Genomic DNA, 20,772 nt, shown 5'->3' on the forward strand with positions numbered 1-20,772 from the left:
ACTAGAATGAAATCCTTATCCATCCTCTCCATTAAATCACCTTTCAAACAACTTTGGAGCTCTTCGATCCCGCTATCTGGAGACCCAAGTATAAGTATTGCAAATGTAATCACTTTCTAAGTTTCACTGATAAAACTATTAGGTTGGCAAAACGTTTATTATTTTAAAGGGAAAGAAAAATGAATATATATACACATATATACATATAAATATATAAATGAATAAAAAATGTGGCGGCTATTAGACTATTGGACTATCCCGTATGTTGGCGGAATTTATCAACAAACGGGATCCAAACCCAATATACATATATAAGTATTAACATCGTATATTATATTAATGTTATATAATGTAACATATCCTACTTGCAGCCTCGTTTTGCAAATAATGCTGATTTTAAAATATGTATGCTTCAGCTCAAGGAAATTGCATTTCAGTTTATACTTGTGGACTGCCATTTAGTCAAAATAATGAGGATAATATCATACATAACAGGCCTGGGTCAAATCTGCAGCGGAACGTTTGCTCTGAGGTAACGTTCCACAGGGGCTGATTTGATTGTTACAGCGAACCGATAGCATGTTTTCACTGCAGATGTGAATGAATATTCTGTCTGTTTGAATAAGGACTTAAAACGTAAGGAATATATGATATTATACTCCAAGGTCTCAGAACTGCTTCCACGATGGAAGGAGACATTTTGGATTCGTTAGAACAACTTGGGTAAGCAAGCAGACGTTGTCCTATAGCTAGTGTGGCTTAAAATATTCGACATAATATCAAGCATACGTTGTGGTTTTGTTGAACAAACAATAATTAAACATTAAAACACACTAATGGGCTGTAACAGAGGCAGATTGCACTGATCATATCATGGCGACGTATATCAAATCTGGCTATTAAAAATGCAATAGATTGATTCTTATCCTACACTGTTATCATTAAGGTACGATGGCCCTCTGCTGGAGGAGAAGTGTCTACTCAGTGGTGTAGAAGGAGGGCTGTCCTCTCCGGAGTTTGTGGACCTCTGCGTGTGGCTGGCGTCCAGATTAAAGACGTTATGCAATCTGGAAGAAAGCATTTCTTCCGGACCAGGTAAAGCACTATACTCCCTACTGAATTAATATGGCAATAATAATGGCCTCATGTATTCATTTTTGTGATTTGTCCTATTTCCCTCCAGGTGACATTGAGGGGCTTCAACTGGAGATGAGCAGTTTGCTAAAAGAGCTTCACTGTCCTTACAAAGCGGTTCTCGCAGGGATTCTCAAGGGACAACTGCAAATCAAAAAGCACAACCTGCAGCTACTCTGTGTGTAGTAGGCTACATTTTGCATGTAATTCAAGTTTGCACCAAAAATGCATGTTTGACATGAACTCTTATGCTTGCGTATGGTATAATATATTATAGTATATCTTATCAAATACTGAACTTGATACAATAATACACAAATTTTGAAGTTTTATCTTTTCTTTAATGCACAAAGATAATTGAGCATACAATTCAGATGATTCTGACCAGGGTGTATTTTTCACAGTGTTCCTCAGCTCTGAGCTCCAAGCAGCCCAGATGGAGAGGAGCAAGATGGGGTCGAAGAAGGAAGGACGAGACGGCACCTTCCATCAGGACCTCCAGGACATCTGTCAGACCTTAGTGCTGCCTGAGCCTCGCGGACGAGGCATAGAGGAGGTTTTCTCTCAAGTAGAGGAACAGGTGCGGCTGAATGTCTCAAAAATGTTATGTTTTATTTAACATATTGACAAGAGAGTTTGACTTATATGATTAGCACGGTATTTAGTTTGACTAATATGATTTGCACGGTATTTCGATTTTGTATTTTCTACTTGTGTACTTGTTTATTATACAATGTGCTTCTTTTACAGATAAACAAAGTCCTTCAAAAACTTCCCACTGGGATCATGGAAGAGCCGGTGCTGACCAAGACTCTGAGCCATGACCAATGGGTGAGCTGGCAAAGCCTTGTGTATAAACGCCTCGGGCACAATCTGAGGCTTTGGAACCCATTTACGAGAAGTACCTCCAGTGTTGTTCTTTTGTAGGTGATACTATGAGGTTTTTTGTTCGTCCGACTGATTTCTCTTGTTTGTCAGGAGAAACTTAATAGCATCAACGTAGCACTGACGTCGGAGTACGAGTGCCGGAGGAGAATGTTGATCAAAAGACTGGATGTGACCGTGCAGTCCTTTGGCTGGTCTGACCGAGCTAAGGCAGGTCGAATGTTCTTCCTCTCATTATGCTTATGCTGTTTGCCCTCAACTGATTGTTGTATGTTATGTCTATATCTGTCCATCCCGTCAAAGACAATGTGCTGTCATTGTTGATAGTTGTTAAAGTCTATCCCTCTTTAAATTATATTGAACATAGCTTTGTTGTTTCCATGTTTATCTGTATTAATGACAGGAGGTGATTATTTAACTTAAAAATACAAGTTATAATATATTACATTATATAAATGTTAACTTAAAAGTTATGTGATCTTTTTTGAGGCTTATATAGATTGTCCTATCATTCAGAGGTGGATAACAAAATCTATACTGAATAGGGAATTCATTGACGTCCCTTTTCTGTCAGCCTTGTATGATGCTACATTTTGATACGGACACGTGTTTGATTCTAATCCCATATGTGTCTGTGGTTTTCAGGTGAAGGTGGACAGCATGGCCAGGGCGTACCAGCCAAGGAGACACTCCCTGAAGCCCCAGCCCTCTGTGGGGGTTGCGGAGCTGCTGGCGGCCAGGGAGGACATCTGTAACGTGGTGAAGACTAGCAGTGGCTCCAGCAGGGAGCATACAGCCTGTGCTGTCAACAAGGTACTTCTATCGCTCGTATTATAGTATCTCACAGGCCGTGGGATAAGGATACCATTGACTCTTGATACTTCTGTCGCGTTATCCTGTAATCCCACCCCCAAATATACATCAACAAACAAGCAAATGATTCTGCTCCAGTGAAAAATGTTGTGCTAAAAAGTGGAAAATTATGTTTCAGTTAACCTAAAATACTGTTTCATTCATTTTATTCTTGACCGGCCGTCAAAAACAAAACATCGCCCTTTTCCTGCTCGACCAATCGATTTGTTAACCACTACAACTACTTCCTGCCTCATAAATATAGAAGTTTATCCTAAAAGGAGTGTTTTTTTTAATAGTCGTAAATCTTTGCAGCTTTCTGAAGTGGCATGATGTCCCTCTAAAGCAGTCCCACTTTCAATGCGGTCCTTGATTGGTTGGTTCTGCTCTGCAGGTCTTGATGGGCAGGGTGCCCGACCGAGGAGGCCGTCCCTCTGAGATAGATGCCCCGCCCCCTGAGATGCCTCCCTGGCAGAAGAGACAGGAGGGTGGAGGTGGCTGGGGGAGAGGAGGAGGTGGTGGAGGAAGAGGAGGTGGTGGTAATTGGAGAGGGGGCGGCGGCGGCGGTGGTGGTGGTAATTGGAGAGGGGGCGGCGGCGGCGGCGGCGGCGGCGGCGGCGGTGGTGGTGGTGGAAGAGGAAGTTGGAACCACGGTGGACATGGAGGGAAGAGAGGGAGATACTAGCACTAATTGTATTATTTTGTTGCAGTTTTGTCAATGTGTACAGTGTTATAAACTTACCTATTTTCTAGAGACAGAAAAAAATAATTTTCAAGTTTGTTGAAAAATAGATGGAATCAATCATGTTTGCAGAATTTGATGCCATTTGGCTTAAATGCTGACGGCCTCATTGAACTCCTATTTCTTACTGGTAATGAATTTTATGCCCGTGGCTTTTATTTGTTATAATTTTCTATGCATGAACTTTGAAGTGTTGACTAGAACAGTGTGACTAAACAAGATTATGTATTTCTAGTGGCACCCAGTTTTGCAAGGTCAAACTCAAAATACATCGCAACTTCCATCATGTTTGGTGTGGAAGCTTAACTTGTTTTAAACAGAGGAATACGTTCAGGAATCACTTGACGAATCTCTGACAAAATGGAAATTTAGTGAGATGTGTGAACAAATTATTACAATTAAGAAATATATACTGAAAATATCATTCCTTTATTCTGTAATGCAACTAGGAGATATTTTAGTTATTTCTTATACTATTCTACTGCCTTAGATTACTTAGATGTAAAGTATGGCAAAGCAATGTTCATTCAGCCAATGAATTGCTCACCATCATGAACTATTTTCTGTAGACAGATACCTCTGTAGTTTGATTAAGTTTGTCTCATTTATTTAATGAAGTTTCCCGAACAGTAACCTGTCTTGAACTCACCTCGTTTTGGACCACTAGGGGACACTGCAGGCAAGTGGTGATGCCTGAATAAAATGTATATTTGCAAATATTTATTAGCAGAGAATATCTCCACTTTTTCCTGGGAATTACGATTTTCACATTGTTTAATAAACCCTTTGTTCTGACAAACACTATTGCAATGTGTACCTAATGCAAATGCTTACATTTTTCAGTTTGGCTACAAAAAACGTACCTAGTTTAGAAACACACTAAAGCTAGCATTAAAATGGGTTAAGATTCTCTAATTGCATTCCACTGCTGTGGACTATCGACTAAATGTCTATCAAAGCTTGACTTTAGGCCATCTCATGTCTCTCCCATGCGCTGCTCTCGAAACAACAGTTTAATACAATAGCAGTCAGTAAAGCAATGCTTTCAAATCTTTGTTGAATGCTGCCCATTTCAACAATTACCCTGTAGCCAACACTTCATGTGACAAAGGCTTCATGAAAACTTCAATAGAGCTGGTTTGAGTACCCAATAGTTAAATTAATTACTTTCTGCAGGTATGTGAACACCTGCACATGGATGTGTTGTATGGCTACTACAAAGCATATCACTGACATCTTAGGTAATTCACACATGTGGGAAATAAAACATTGAAGAGATGTTGTACAGCATTTATTGGACAGAGGGCTAGGGGAGCCCGATTTGCCAGCATGATCAACTCACATTAGTGAAGTCGTTATAAATATGTTTGTCTTCCAGATCTACCGATGACAAATAAACCTGCTTCGCACTTTTAAGGTCAGATTGTTGAATACAAAATAATATTACTTATTTTTTAGGATGACATTCACACATTTAAAAAAAAGTGGGTTTTGAACTAAATTGCTAGGGCATCGAGCCTGCTTACAAAAGTATTTGCTTTGAGTGTGCGGATCGAGTAAATACAAAACAGTCCTTTGTGATCCACCTGTTAAATTGACTTCTAAACCACCATTATGTTTGCTTTCAAAAGGAAACAAAACAAAGAAATAAATATTACCAGTGAAAGGTTACTAAGACAGCCATGTAAAGCCTCGTTACAGGTGAATGAATGCGACTGGGGATAAACAAGGATTCTTTGGTTAACACCTGAGAACTGAGTTGTCAATCCACCGAAACATCAATATTGTGTGCGCTGTACAGCATTGTGTCCATAGCAACACAGGGATTATGATAAACAGCGCCATAGCTCCCTGACTAACAAGATATTTATTATAATTATTATATTCAGCTTCATGGTTGTGGGATAAGTAAGCCTTCTGTGTGGCAGGTCCATATGTAATTTCTGGGCCCTATACTCAGTATAGACCTAAGAATATCTATAAAAATATCCTCTATACCAGGTATGTTTAACGCCTTCATGATCAGATAAAAAAATAATGACCTTCATTCAGTAACACATTCATCTCGGAAAACCAAACAAAAAGCTGGATCATATTAAAAGATCCACTGGTTTTGAATACAAAAAGAAAATCTAAAATGTTTTTTTTACTGCAGCGTGACCAAAGTTCTTCTATATATATATACAGCTTTTACCAAAAAAGTGCTGGGCTTCATGTATTATTCAAAGTAGGGTAAATAACACAGTGGATTATTATAATACTGTATGGGGCGAGGCATAGCGCGGTGGCTACGAGTCCTTTGGGTTGGCTGTCGCTTCCTCATCCTAATTCAAGTCTTTGACCTCCGTTAATACTCAAGAGGAGAGGGGGGGGGAGAGGGGGGGGGGTTCCGCTTCGATGCAGGCCGCGGACATGATCCCGGTCGCCCACGTGTTCGTTAAAGACGACGTGGGGTTTAGATGAGCCTGGAGTTGCGCAGGAACTGGATGAGCACCTTGTAGATGAAGACGTACTGCGAGATGGTCTGCACCATCATCATCCTCTGCTGACGGAGCATGCTCAGGACCGTCGGGACGTCGAACATCTGGGACAAAAGACAACAGGTTCAATCCTTCAGTTTGTTTTGTCTTTTGCATTTTATTGATCATTATGTTGATTGGTTGTCGAGCTCGTCATGGTTACCTCGTTGTGCTCCAGACAGGCGATCATGATCTCTGAGAGGAGGACCACCCCCGTGCGGCCCACCCCGGCGCTGCAGTGCACCAGCACTGGCTGATGGGCGTTCTTGGGGTCACTGATGCTGTTGGTGTGCCTCCTCACGGACTGGACCTCCTCCAGGAAGGCTGCAGGACACGCAGGTTAACGATGAGACACACACACACACACACACACACACACACACACACACACACACACACACACACACACACACACACACACACACACACACACACACACACACACACACACACACACACACACACACACACACACACACACACACGTTTCTTAGTCAAATAAGGTTTAGATATGGATTGTATGTATGTTTTAAAATGAATGCCATTTTCTAATGAAGACCATCATTATAGTCCAATTTTTCCCTGGACAAATCACGTCTCTGGACGACTCACTGAGGAAGCCCTTGAAGTCCTCCGGACAGCCGTGGTCGGGCCAGTCGGTGTACTGCAGGTGCCAGATGGTCCTCTCGTGGCCCGAGAGCAGGTGTTTGATCTTGAGGCCGGTGGTGGCGTAGCATCCCGAGTCTGTCCGGAAGCGGGTGGTGATCTTGAAGCGGCCGTACGTCACCGTGTTGTGGCGCGAGCCCAGCCGCGGCCAGTAGCGGAAGCTCTTCTCCCGACCGCCCTCCTGCAGAGCCGGCGGGAGAGACGGAGTCAACACTGAGTCAACACACTCCCCACACAACCAACGGTTCAGCCATTCTCCAACCACTACACGGTCAAAAGTGGAGATTTAGTCAAAATCCTAATTTACAACCCGGACATGTTCAAGAAGGCTAGCGCCCAATTGTCAACAACCAGTTACCAGTAAGAGGTAATGATGATGTTTTGAAATGAGCCTTTGGGAGACATCTCAGCGTTTTAACCACGTACCTCTTCAGCGGTAACCATGGCGATGATGGACACGCCCTGCTCCCACACCATCTGCCAGAAGTCCTGGCAGGTGTTGGACAGGGGGCCCTGCGATGCGATGTAGCTCCACTCATGGCCGCTCACAGTGACCTACAGGGCGAGGACACACACACTGCGTCAGGTTCGGCTGCTGTAACCACCAACTTTGGCCAAAACAATGGGAGCTGACCAGACGTTTCTTGATTTGCACTGAAAGAGTTACACTTCCAGTGTGCTGCAAGTTATTGGATATGGTGAGTAAATGGCCTGCATTTATATAGCGCTTTTTATCCGAAGCGCTTTACAGTATTGCCAGGCATTCACCCATGCATGCACACATTCTCACACCGACAGCGGGGCTAAACCACGCAAGGCGACAGCCAGCTCGTCGGGAGCAGTTAGGGTGAGGTGCCTTGCTCGGGGACACCTCGACACTCGGCTAGGAGGAGCCGGGGATCGAACTAGCAACCTTGCGGTTACCAGCCAACCCTGCTCTAGCTACTGCCGCCCCCCGGAGTGGTGAGTCCCACCGTCGATGGACGACAGGGACAGTGGTGTGACTGTGAGGTCAGGGCTCCTGGCTCTCACTCTGATGTGCGAGGCGTTGATGTAGCCCGTGTTGTTCTCCTTGGTGGGCACCAGCTCCACGCGCGTGTCGTCGTAGGGCAGCACGTCCTGGAAGCGGTTCCTCTCGCCGTTCTCGGGCTGCTGGGCGATGGCGCAGTCGCCCGACGGCCGCCGCTTGGGGATCTGCTCGTACTCGGTGAACACCATGCCCTGCTCCATGCGCTGCTCCAGAACCTTACACTGACACACACACACACACACACACTCTATGATGAATAAACCCAGAGAGAAGTAGAGACAGCGGGTGATATGCGGCATGCAACGGCCTCCACGACGCAACATTGTCGATTTAAAGAGCCAGTGAACCCAAAACGTTTTAAACGTGGTAAGGCGTCTTATATGATCGTCAACGTAGTCACTGTGCCATTTAATCACATACTGAATTGTATTTTTTTTTGCCATTCATCCCAAAACAACACGTGAACGTTCCACTCTGCTGCGTACGGAGATGCCGTTCTTTTCGTGAAGCCAGGCTACTTTTTCCCGACGTAGTCTGACGTCACAAACCAAGGGGCCCCGGCGGCGTGGTGTGTGTGTGGACGTGTGGAGCTCTGTCTGGGCAGCGGCGGACTGCGGTGTAAGGTTTCGCTTTTCTGACAGTTATTGTGTAACGCCACGGTGTGTGTGGACGGTGAAGCTCCATCTGAGCAGCGATGGATTTAATATCCACGTTTGAGTGAGGGTAAGGCTTCCCGGACACCTATGGTACAACGCTACGGTGTGTGAGGGATTTCATATACAAAAATCACATGGCGCAGTGTTACACGACTGTACTCAAAAAGTATCATAACATTGGCCTGGGCCGTAACCATGGGGATAACACGCCCCCCTCGTTCCCAAAACACTTTTTTGTTTCGTTATTACACCGTGTTCAAATTCCATCTCAAACAGTGGGATCACTGGCTCTTTAAATATAAATTCAGCTTAGATGGGGGAACTACATTTGGACAAGGCAGTAGCTAGGCTGTTACATCCTCAACACTCACAGGCCAGCTGTAGACCTCCAGAGAAAGATGACAAGCATCTGCAAATTACTTTGTACAAAGTCCAATTCATCTGAATAGTAAATATTTTACATAAGCAGTAGAAACACACACACACACACACACAGTCAGCCAGTACAGAGTACAGATCGGCTCCATTATACAGAGTGCTGAAGGAGACGGTGCCCTCACCCTCTCGTCGTTGGAGGCGTTCTCGGGCTCGTCTTTGCCCTCGTCGTGCATGGGCAGCCGCGACAGCGACAGACCGTTGAGGGCCGCCACCTTCAGGGGCCCCATCTTCTTCACCTCCGCCCGGGTCCCACGCTTCGAGCCCTGCCGTGCCAACATGACCAGACAGGGTAGAGTGACGAGGTGGGCAGTTTAAAGTCTCCGGTGTCTCGGGAGGACAGTACAGAATACAGAATACAGGAGGAAGTGGCTCTCAGGCGTTTGGGGAATGTCGCCTGTCGGGTTCTCTCTTCCTAGAGGTGTTCCGACTGCATTCTTTGCGGATGCAGGTGTGTCACGTGTGAAATGACAACATTGTTTGGGTTAACCTTGTTGGTGCCTTTTAAATGGGCAAAATTATTTCCCTTTCATATCTCAGGCATGCAAACAGTTTAGTTTGGAAAGAGAAATAATAGGACTAGCATTGTTGAAAATAGTTAGTTTTTTTGAATTTTTCAATAATGAACATATCTGCGCAACACATTCCTATTCAATTAGTAATAAAATGCGGTCTACTCTTTAAAGACTACTCCTAGATGATGTTCTCACGCAACAAGGAAATTTGACATTTAGATTGGTAAAAAAAAAAGCACTTCAAGGACTTAAAACCTAAGAGTACACAAATTAAAAAAATCCTTGATTTTCAAGTTCATGGCCAAGCTTTTAAGCGCGGAGCAGTGAAATAATAAGTGACAAGTAAAAGACGTGTAGAAAATATCATTATATAGAAGGATTCAAGGCTACCCAGCCAGGAGCCTAAGAGGACAAACAACTTACCGGAGGTGGCAGCCCTTCAATGGTCTTCTTCGCAGCGGGAACGTCGGACACGGGCCTCTTCTTGAAGTCCTTCTTGGGCTGACTGCTCAGGTCTCCCTCCGACACCGAGGGCATGATCCTGGGCTGCCGGAGCTCTGAGAGCAGGTAGCGTGGCTCCAGGTCCTGCACCAGAGGGTGGGGCTGGTAGCCCAGGGCGCCGGCGAGGGCGGGGTCCAACGGGAGGCCCACGGGGTAGGCGGGCGGCGGCTCCGGGGGGGTCTGCTCGTGAGCCGTCAGAGAGCAGAGGGACGTCAGGCTGCGCCGCGGACGTTGCTCCGGCAACACGGACGCCAGCGCGTCCTGGGAGAGCGGCGTTCGGCGCCCGCCGTCCTCCTCAAACTCCTCCTCCTCGCCGCTGCTGTGCACCAGCATGGTGGCGTCCGAGAGGGACTTCTTGTGTCCGTAGTGCGCGTCTCCCTTCGGGCCCGCCCCGTCGTCCGTCTTGGTGCGTTCCAGGAACACGTTGAGCTGGGAGCCCTGCGAGGGCTGGCCGCGGGCGGCGGCGGCGGCGGGCGGCGTGGCGATGTCGGCGGCCGACGAGGACGCGGCTCTCTCTTTGACCCGGAGGCCCTCCAGGCTGTAGCCCAGGCCGGCGATCTCGATGGAGTTGCGCTTGTGGGCGCCGTGCGGGTAGCGCTGCGTGGGCCCCGTCTGGAGCAGCGGCTCCGACACCTCCTGGAGGGAGTGGGCCACGGGCAGGCTGTCCTCCTGGAAGGTCTGCACCGAGTGGTGCACGCGGCGCGTCACGATCAGGTCCGGGTTGCTGCTGCTGACGTACAGGTGGCGGGAGAGGTCCGGCGTGCTGTTGGCGGGCCGCGGGTGGGCGTAGGGGTAGGGCGGCGGCGGGCGGTACACCTGCGTCCGCATGATGTTGGGCGCCGGGTACTCCTGGGCCTGCTGCAGCTGGACGTTGGTGAGCTCCGGCACGCTGACGGCGCCCACCACGGGCCGCCGGTCGGCGGGGTACGGGTACGGCGAGGGGCTGTGGAAGCTGGAGTTGAGGTGGAAGGGGTAGTGCTGGAGGTGGCCGCCGCCGCCGCCGCCGTGCTCCACCCGGATCTCCGGCTGGCTGTACACCAGCGGGTCGGGCCGGCTGTAGGCGTACGAGTTGCCGATGTTGAGGTTCCGCATGGAGTGGCTCTGGCGGTGCTCGGGGGCCAGCACCATGGCCCCGGGGCCCCGGGTCTTCTGCCGCATCACCGTCTCGTAGTCGGGCGTGGCGCGGTACGAGGGCGGGATGAGCGCGCTGTGCCGGTGCGACGGCACGTAGTCGGGCCGCGTGACATCGCTGCCCGTGATGGAGGGGTTGGAGGACATGGGCGAGGGCTGCGTGTAGTGCTGCGGGTTGGTGAGGGAGCTGGTGCTGTGGGCGCTGTACACGCTGCCGTTGCGCAGGCGCCCCCCGCTGCCGTACTCCAGCGGGGAGCGGTCCAGGCTGGTCTGCGAGTGGTAGTAGTAGCCGTTCTGGTTGTTCATGTACAGGTTGTCTGGAGAGCGTGAGGAGGCCGGGCGGCAGAGCACCGGTAGTTAGTGGGAGGTCATTCAACGTCTCGATACATGGGGGGGGGGGGGGGGGGAATAGTGGGATTTTTCAGATGTCCAGACAGGGTTCCTACCTTGGGACGTTGTGTAAGGCTCCGTGAAGTGACCGTTTGAGTGGTAGTGCATTTGAGGCGGGGGCATCATGAATGGTGGCTTTGGCTGAACAGCAACATCGGAACATAATAGAGCGATTTAGGGACAGCATTAATGGCAACAAGAAAATATTGAATTGTGTGTAACATTGAGTTATATTATTGTATATTATTGTAGGCCAAGCTTGGCTGGTTTGGCGCACGACTGTTAAGTTAGGGCAAACTGATGTGTGTGAGAGGGGCTAGGACTTACCAGAGACATCCTGGTCGACGATCTTCGTCTGACCGGGTTAACAACGGTCGGTTGGGATTGACTGAGGAAGAAAAACATTAATAGTACAAGGAATAATAAACGATTGGATATTAGGCGGAAGGGTCCGGGTTGCATATTTTTTTCATAACAGATTTCTTAGTGAACTCAAACTCTCCGTAGAAAAGTCGGAGGTTTGGTTCCACGTAGACTGCCCTGTAGTTGTTGGCTTGATCAAATAATCTGAACAGGATCCAAGAAGATGAAGTCAAAGAGCATCTTTCAAAAAGAAAATTCTGTTTACACAAAAGGCCCACAAGCTAATTGTCCCTTTGGATGTGAGGGGTGAAAGGTGGGGGGGGGGGGGGGGGGGGGGAGGGACGGAACTGACTGGAGAGCCAGAGGTGGGCGTTGGCACCTGGTTGGCAGGCATACCAGTTGGTAGGCGGTGGCTGAACCAGTGTTGCTCACCCCTTATTAGAAGGCAGAGAGGGACGAGAGAGCATTGGAAAGCGAGGGAAGGAAAGAGTGAGTATGGACTTCTGGGAGGCCTGGGAAGGCGGGGATTCACACTCCCCTCTAAAGAGAGAGGAGCAGAGGGGGAGAGGAGTGAGGCCACACCAAAGACGACATGCACACCAAGTACACGTGCGCACTGGCTAAGGCACAGGAGACAGAGGCAGGAACTAGGCTAGACGTGTTAACAACAGACACACTTACAGGCTACTCTTGTTAATCTTATAGAACTTGTGTCTGGCCAGACACATCCGGCAGACGTATTTGGAGGTTTCCATGTCTTCCTAGGAAAAGGGAGAGATTTTGGTTGTTAACATTTTTGTGCAGATGGCGATAAGGCATTTTAGGTCCAGTAAAATATCTTTCTGAAGATGGAATATGGCATTTTGACCCTGCATGTCAAACCACACACCCACACATGCTTTGTAGGGGACACACTGGTAACATATATCCTAACCAGACGGTCTATTTCTAGAAGGCAGACACTCCGTAACATAAGGGAGGGGGTCGGTGAGTGGCACTTACGGTCTGAAACTGAACGCTTTCCTCTTTGTTTGCTAGCTCCAGTGCGAAGAAGGACTTGTTGTGACTCATGTTGTTAATTTCATTCCACCTACACAACCAATTAGAGAAGCGAGTGACAAAGAAGGGAAAATAAAATGACGTCAGCGTGGTCACATACTTTAATGACAGAGAAACCTCAAAGGGAGTTTACTTGGTGTGGGAACGCAGACAATAAAACATTTAATAAAAGCATTGCTGGAAAATAAATATTCTATGTTCAAGGGCCAAGCTATATATTATGCACCGCACTGCGCAGACACAATACAGAACAGGCCAACACTAAATTTAAAACATGCACTCGATTCAAAAGCAATGCTTTCAATGGCTTTTTATGTCTGTCCCTCTTGGGAAATATTCAGGAAGGAAAAGGAAAGGTCTGAAGGAAACGGGTAACATCGCAAGCCATAACATTGCCCAAGAATAAGTCAGGAATGCGTCACCTCACTCTATGCATGTTGGCCGACGACTTGCCCCTTCTTCTACGGTAACAGCATTAGGGAAAACACCTACAATGAGCTTTTGCTTAAAGTGGCACATTTATCAACGGATCTGGTTTCATCGTTCTGTGGCATCGTCGTAAAGACACGCAAGACATTCCCCGGTGTATTTTTGAGACGTACTTAAATACTATTGGTGGCCTGCCATTTTTGTGCTTGACAAAGATGCCGTCCAGACAAGCTCCGAGGACGATGTCTGTTCCTGTTCCATCCTGTTGGGATTTAGGGGAGGATATAAATAACACAAGCATGGAGACATACTGAACCCACGCAGATCAAACCCACCTCCTAACAACCCCCTTTATATTGCATGTTCATTAGGCTCATAGAGCCAACACTTGCCTTACTGGCAGATTTTCATTGTCCAGAATGAATATATGGTATACTATACATGAGGGGTGGGCGGTATTAGCTAAAATTAATATCACAGTATTTTCCCACTTTTTTTACAAATCAAAACAGTTTCTACAAATTAAAAAGGAGTACATGTTAAATAAGGTTGTATTATAACTGTACTTAATTATTAAACTGTCCCAATGGCTTCTTTAAGCTTTAGGTTGAGGTTACCTTGGCCTGATAGCTCTCCTGGCCATAGCCCTCCATTTTCTCCACTTCCTGCATGTACAGCATCTCTGCCTCTGGGGCAGGCAGTCCCCTGAGATGGGAGGAACAAAACACAGCAATCAATGAGAACCACAGAATATGTTGGGTGAGGGCTCTCCTCTTCTGACAGGATCAGAAAAGTACTTTACGAGTCTAGCAGGATCCACCTTCTAAAATACAGAACAGCTATTACCAGTGTATTCCGAATCCCCTCTGTAGGTTGGGTGAAGAATGTGTTCTGTGAGTTTTACAGGAGATAATCTAAAGCATGAGGGGGAAGTAAATGGAAGACGAGCAAAGGGAAAATGAATCCCAGCAGATAGAAGTGGAACGTGATGGAGGAGACAGATGGAGAACGTCTGCTCTGGACCAGATGAGATGACTGAGAAAAGGCAAAAGAACGAAGACTCGAGGTTCAGGGAGGCCAGGCGAGCTCCAGCTGTGGGCTTTCTTTTGGGCCCATCCATGTATAAATCACAAGAAATCAAAGTTTGTCGACGGGCCGACTAACACACACCAGATGCGGACGAAAAGATCCACAGAAAGGGCCAACCGGCCTAGATAGGCGAGACGGAGCTAAGAGTCCTTTGCGCCTGCGTCCGAGAGATGTGAGCGTGTTTGTCGGGTGAGGGCATGTAAAGCAATGAGAAATAAATGGCAGACGGAGAACTGGAAAGAAAATGGAAAACGTTCTTACCGGTAGCTCTGGTAGAGAAGAGCCACCTTCTGGGTTGCCTCTTCCAGTACGCGCTCATCCTGGATCCAGCCCTGGAGAGAAAATACACATTTATGAAAGAAATGTTGCATTACAAAGAGCAATTGCAGTCAATATCTACAGAGTTATAAGGAACAAAAATAATAACTTACAATTGGGAACAGCACAAACTTCTGGAGGAACTCCTGAGAATCATATCTGTTGAAGTCTCCAAAGTCAGCTTTTGATAAAAAAAAAAATAAGAACTTTAACAATTACACAGGTAAATTGTTTTATATCCGTGTGCTCTCTTGCATTTAAATACAATTATATTGTTTACCAACATTCAGAATCATATAAATCATGCATTTGACCCGACGCTGACTTTTCCAAGCAAATTTTTTTGAATGGCATGACATTTATTAAGGAACCTGTGGTGTACGATGACCAGACCGGGCTAATTTTAGGAGTGAAGGGGACCCATTTGATATGGAAAGGCATTGCTTCAATGTCTGAAACCATCTTGATCCAAAGCAGATTCCTGGCCAGCCCTTTCTGCCTGCTGGCCATGCTCCCAGCTATGCGGAATATACCAAGAATCTTTAAAGGGCCTAAGGCTACAACTAACCTTTGGATTGCACTATGCTACAGTATATTTAGCCACACACACACACACACACACACACACACACACACACACACACACACACACACACACACACACACACACACACACACACACACACACACACACACACACCTTAAACTTCATTACGGAATTTATACGGAAGCATGACTGTTGAACAAGGTTTTAGATTCATTGTTAACCCTGGTAGTGACCAGGTAGTGGTTTAAGCAATGAGTCAGCCGCTTGGACATGACTGTTTCAGTCAATGACCTCAGGAGTCCGGCTGAGGTAACACCCAGTGACTTACATAGCGCTGTATCATTTTGCCAGAAGTGTCTGAGATTCTTATGGCCGGACACAGGCTTAGGAAATGTCTGAGGCTGAGACCTCACGCAAGGTGATTTCACACTCACACGCACACCACTGGATTTTATAGGGGTTGGTTTAGGCTTGAAACTGGCTTGTTAAGTGGCTCTATATTAAATGAAAAGGCAATATAAATTCCTGAGGGGTTGCTGAGTTGATGCTTACACAAGAAATGCATCCTCATCTTCAATAGGACGGTCATCACAAAACAAACTTGAGGAATAGTGGAATTGAGGAATAGTGAGAAATGTTGACGTTTTTTCATTGTGCCATTATTTTCAATTAAGATAACACAAAACGTTTGTTGACCAATAACAGTCAACTCCGCCAAAGGAGTAGTATAGTCCATCACTTTTATATTAACAATCCTCCAGCAGCTCAGAATTTACCAAAGCTAGAAAAGATTGGTTCAACATGTAGCATCCTTTTTCCAAATCACAATTCATGTGTTAGCTGGGGTGTTATTCTGTTTGCAAGTCACATAGTCAAGTTTGAACAAATAAAGGAATGGCTTTGATTTGCATACCATGTTAAATTGGGTGTGGCACGATTAGAATGCTACTTTAATTTCAGTAACAATGGTGGCGTTTGTCTTCCAAAGTTTGCCATACCTTTTCAGCTAGACAACTGTGGGATGTTGACCACAGCCTTACACGCGACATGAAAGCCATATAATATGCGCCATCAAGGGTTCACATTACCTTGAACGGCCAATCCAGCCAAACGAATAGCTTGTTCAATTGAGCATGGGATTCTTCCCTCCAGAACATCTTTCTTTAGCTGTAGGTAATACTGATATCTACAAGGATAGAAGAGATTCACAGAGATTAGAAAACACTCGAAAACATCAACCAATTTGCCTCTTGTATTCAATTTGCCAGTAAGTGGCATGAAGCCATTATGAAGTCTGACATGCATGAACAATTAATTCATATACATTTGAGGTATGAGTCATTCAGAGTTCATTGTGCCAATGTCACAATATGGCTTTTGAATGATAGGTCTTTCAGTTGTAAATACACTAGCTTCAGATGATTGGGTCAAAAGATATGTTACAATGAAACAAACTGGTACTAAAAACATGTGGCGCTCCCCTCCCAAGCTCTATGTTGGACTGTCTTTATATGCACAGTATTTCTTGTATAGATTACTTGTTGGTGGTAATGGAGGTTATTACACAATAAGCCATTAAACGTTATACAACCAAAATAACAAAATGGTTTCTGAGAAATCACATGGAAACATAATATTCCAAATCATTGTATAATACGACCTAAATAAGCTATGTGACTAACAGAACATTTACTGCTCACATGATGACAGTAAGTCAGTGTATCGTTTTTTTTCCCCTCCCTCTTTTGTATACTAATATATTTACTATGCAGTGTCTTATAACCTGCTCACCAACCACATAAAAACATGAATAGTAAGATAGAGGGTCTGGGTTTAAAGACACTATTAGGCTGGACCAAATAAAGTAATGGGATCCTGGTTCTGAGTGCCAGAAAAATGGGTTAGGGCCAAGTCTTTGCAAAAACCTGACCAGGGTGTCAGAATGTACTCCTAAACTACTGCAGAGAAACACAAGTCAAGCTGTTTAGAAGAAGGCCACCTTGGCTAGAAATAAGGATAATTTACCAACGCATGTTCAACATGCTACGAAGTGGTTGTGTTCCCTTTTAATCTAGTGTTTAGCATTGCCAACAGGTATTAAATTCAAATAATTTAAAATCCATAATTTAAATACATGTAAAAATACATGTTTTCCATCCCCTAGGCCACATGAGCTTGCTGAAGTAGAAAATAGGGTGGCACAAATATTCCCAATAGAATTGAAAGAAGCAGTCATTGCTGCATACTTGACACATTCCAAGGTGGTGTCTGTGGGAACTCACCTTGTGATCTCCTGCTGGAGCTGCCCCACACTGGGCACGTAAAACACCACTCCAAAGTAAACAGTGGGCTCCAGGCCATACTTGTCCAGCTGCTTCTTCAATGGTTTCTCCAGGTCAATCCATCTTTGCTGGTTCTGCTTGTTGTAGTACCAAAGGCTGAAGAATGTTATCTGGGAAGGAAAGGTCAAGGTAATCACATAAGTTATTTAAATATGATTGTAACATAACATATTTGAATGACAAAACACTTCCCGGTGGAAAGGTCTAGTTAACATGAATTCAGAACTGTCAACACCTATGGAGCTATCAGCCCAATGAGCCATGATATTAAATCAATTAGACAAATCAACCAAATTTATAGACTGTCATTCTTCGCCCACTCTTGCGGTTATCTGGCAGAAAGTGTCTCAAAATAGACAGTGAACTTTTAAGATTGTTGTTTGACACGGGATGTGTAACGTGTTCTAATCACAAAACAACACCTTATTGTTGTCCCTCGTGACCGTCATACCGAGAAGAACCTGATACAACCCTTCTCTAATAAATGACAAACTAGAGTAAGCACCACATGACTCCACAGAGCATGGTATGCACTTGCGAAGTTGAGCAAACAAACTGATTAAACAAGCAATCGGATGCATGCTACTGAATGCTGGTAGAAAAATACTGCAGTTAAAAGTGATCTCATTAAATTCCACCATCGTACCTCTGTGGTGACCTGATGGGATGGTATCATATGGTATATGCTCTATAGTAGTGAATAAACACATTGACCCTGAATGCAACATTTTGATTGCAAAATCCAGTGGGTCAAGAATCCCTATGACACAACAATAGTGACGTATACAATTATGTGTCATAACTCTGTTCAAGTAACTGCTGCATCCGTATTCAAGGAGTAAATTGTGACCGGTATCAACTTAAGACATGGCGGATTTATATGGTGAAGGTATAGGCCAATTACACATTTTTGTTTCCTGTACCAGAAATACAATATCGGATCAAATGAATGAGTTAACAATGATTGATTGATGACAGACCAATTTTTCTTCTCAAACATACTACATTTCAAAAGATATCTAAATTACAGACATGTCCAATGTGGTGTTCAAATAAATATGCGTACCTCTCTTAACTCCAGTCTCTGTGCAACGGCCTCCAAACATTCCTGTCCAGTACTCTCCACAGAAAGTGTAAACTCAACAAACTCTCTATTGAGCAGCTGAATCCGAGTGACGAGACAACTCTTGCTGGAAACATTATACCTTCGGGTCCTTTTGAGTTTTAAGCCAAATGGCAAGGGCATGTTTCACAATCCCACAATAGAAGAGACTTTTTCACTCCCGTTAGATTAAACTTGCCGCCGTCTGTCTCTCCAGATACTGCGCTATTATGAGGGCAATCAGACATCGGAATCATAATCCACAGGCAGACCTGGAAACAAAAAATAATGACAATTATTTCAAGTGAAACAGTAGACACCATTACCAAAACGTAATATCTATTTGGTCAACAGGGTCATGGTCTATGGTCATGTCAAACTCGACCGCGCCACCATATAGCATAACAGTAATCAGTAAATAACATAAACTACGTGGTGGAATGTGTTATTACGAACGACAACCAATTTTAATACATACAAGTAGCTAAATGGCCATGCATTTGGTAGTGCTAGAAGTGACTCCAGTTCCAGGGAATACTCGTATCCACAGCCAGACTAGAGGGGACATATGTGGGCGACAACAACCACATTTGAAATCCCTGCTGCTTGCAATGTCTCCTTCCCAAAATCATCATCCTCCACATTATAAAAGAAGGGCTCTTTAGTATGGCAAATTACTAGAATGTTCGGGCATTAGCATAAAGTTTGGGAAAACAACGCAATGGCAAGTTTTATTTAGATTGCGAAACATATGTCATTCAATGTATTTTAAACCGTTAGACATCCAAAGTAGCGTTAGCCCATTAGCTAGTGCTCCAGCAAGTAGACCGAACCCCAAGTAAAGCTGACGTCGCTGCTTATATCGCAAATAACGTGAACAGTACCGTTTTGTGGTTTAGGTTCCGATTTTACTTCGGCTTTTAGGCCAGCAAGAAACTAGTCGAGAACGCGGATATGATGCGAGCTCCGCGTTGAGAGAAAAGCCATCTAAATGAACTAAATTTCACACACTAGAAGTTGAGCGGTAAACAAGCGTTGCACTCCAGGCTCCATAGTAGCTCCCAGATAGTTCAGTCAAGTCCCGGCCTAGTTCCACTTCCTGGGGCAGAGAGCAACAAGTGGATCCCCTCCACATCCGCCACGACATTGTTCCTCGCTTAGCAACTGTTGCTCAACGTTTGACGAACCTTTAAAAATGGGCTTATTATCGAATTACTTACGATTATTAACAAGGTCCCTCAGTCGAAAACTTCTTTTTTTCTAAGGCCGATACCAATTGAAGCGGGTTATAGTGCGTTTGTGGCGGCGGAATACTCGAAGGGTTTAAATCCATGACATCAGACAGCTGGAATGTTGGGCACTGAAACTGCGAGAAAACGAGACAGCTGGGGCAGAACTGCCTGCCACTGTCCGGTCTGTTTACGTTCAGTTCAAAGCCTCTCACATTGGCCGTTTATGTCAAGATTTGACATTGATTGTAAGCATCATAGGAACTGAGTAAACATGTACCTCTGTAATCAAACAGAATCCTCTTTCAAGTGTTTTCATAGTCCAACAAAACGTATACAATGGTTTGAGTGCTTAATTGCTTTGCACATTTCTGTATACGTGCGTCATTTAAAACAGAGTAGGCACATTTCAACTGTTCCAATAATCTAGACTCCAAAAGTAGACCACAAATGTTTCAGAAATATATTGTTAAGACACTTCATTGGTGGCGATCAGGTTAGTATTAACAGTTAATACTGAATTCAAATACGCCTACCACTTTCATTTCATCCCTGGTATAACTATAGCATACGTTTCTCAACACAATTTCATGATTCGTACAGTATCACACGGGTCACCTGCTAAATTCTGAGTGCATAGCTGTGAGCAGTTCTTTGAAATTGTCTAATGCAATTCACTTGTTTAGTTACATAACATTCCAACATTCTGCCAGACTTCCGAATTGATTTGTTTATGAAATTCTAACAATGCATCTAAAAATATATAAATGCTGAAGTTGATCTCTTCCTATGAAAAACATTCCATGTGTTTTAATGAGAACAAAATACAGAATCTGGA

The 20,772-nt window shown here is 45.1% G+C and overlaps 2 protein-coding genes across 5 annotated transcripts; one reads left to right on the forward strand and one right to left on the reverse strand.

The window, feature by feature from the left end:
- The first annotated feature begins 532 nt into the window (after positions 1–532).
- Positions 533–4,388, forward strand: fam98b (family with sequence similarity 98 member B). The gene is made up of 8 exons (XM_056590111.1): positions 533–723; positions 947–1,095; positions 1,184–1,312; positions 1,539–1,714; positions 1,885–1,965; positions 2,113–2,229; positions 2,665–2,832; positions 3,266–4,388. The coding sequence occupies exons 1-8, from the start codon at positions 686–688 to the stop codon at positions 3,554–3,556; spliced, it is 1,149 nt and encodes a 382-aa protein (XP_056446086.1). The 5' UTR covers positions 533–685; the 3' UTR covers positions 3,557–4,388.
- Positions 4,190–20,122, reverse strand: ptpn21 (protein tyrosine phosphatase non-receptor type 21). Of its 4 annotated transcripts, XM_056590107.1 has the most exons (21): positions 19,590–19,915; positions 19,184–19,260; positions 18,670–18,977; positions 17,544–17,713; positions 16,350–16,447; positions 14,828–14,895; positions 14,658–14,728; positions 13,925–14,012; positions 13,481–13,569; positions 12,822–12,909; positions 12,501–12,580; positions 12,252–12,359; positions 11,784–11,844; positions 11,513–11,597; positions 9,858–11,383; positions 9,045–9,185; positions 7,831–8,049; positions 7,225–7,353; positions 6,745–6,979; positions 6,296–6,456; positions 4,190–6,197 (listed from the first exon to the last, which is right to left on the reverse strand). In XM_056590107.1, the coding sequence occupies exons 3-21, from the start codon at positions 18,847–18,849 to the stop codon at positions 6,069–6,071; spliced, it is 3,726 nt and encodes a 1,241-aa protein (XP_056446082.1). In that variant the 5' UTR covers positions 18,850–18,977; positions 19,184–19,260; positions 19,590–19,915; the 3' UTR covers positions 4,190–6,068. The 4 variants fall into 4 exon arrangements, with proteins under 4 accessions (XP_056446082.1, XP_056446084.1, XP_056446081.1 ...); XM_056590109.1 differs by lacking the exons at positions 19,184–19,260; positions 19,590–19,915 and adding an exon at positions 19,926–20,122; XM_056590106.1 differs by lacking the exon at positions 19,184–19,260 and having other exon boundaries at positions 19,590–19,914.
- Positions 20,123–20,772: the final 650 nt, after the last annotated feature.

The sequence above is a fragment of the Gadus chalcogrammus genome, chromosome 5, assembly GCF_026213295.1.
Source record: "Gadus chalcogrammus isolate NIFS_2021 chromosome 5, NIFS_Gcha_1.0, whole genome shotgun sequence".
In the NCBI taxonomy this organism is placed as follows: Eukaryota; Metazoa; Chordata; class Actinopteri; order Gadiformes; family Gadidae; genus Gadus; species Gadus chalcogrammus.

Excerpts from the sequence above, each read along its gene's own strand:
- fam98b (XM_056590111.1), top strand. The coding sequence starts at position 686 with ATGGAAGGAGACATTTTGGATTCGTTAGAACAACTTGG. Across the intron at positions 724-946 it reads GATTCGTTAGAACAACTTGG|GTACGATGGCCCTCTGCTGG; the intron begins GTAAGCAAGCAG and ends GTTATCATTAAG. Across the intron at positions 1,966-2,112 it reads CTCTGAGCCATGACCAATGG|GAGAAACTTAATAGCATCAA; the intron begins GTGAGCTGGCAA and ends CTTGTTTGTCAG.
- ptpn21 (XM_056590109.1), bottom strand. The coding sequence starts at position 18,849 with ATGCCCTTGCCATTTGGCTTAAAACTCAAAAGGACCCGAAGGTATAAT. Across the intron at positions 12,581-12,821 it reads AAAGCGTTCAGTTTCAGACC|GAAGACATGGAAACCTCCAA; the intron begins GTAAGTGCCACT and ends CCCTTTTCCTAG. Across the intron at positions 6,457-6,744 it reads GGACTTCAAGGGCTTCCTCA|CCTTCCTGGAGGAGGTCCAG; the intron begins GTGAGTCGTCCA and ends CGTGTCCTGCAG.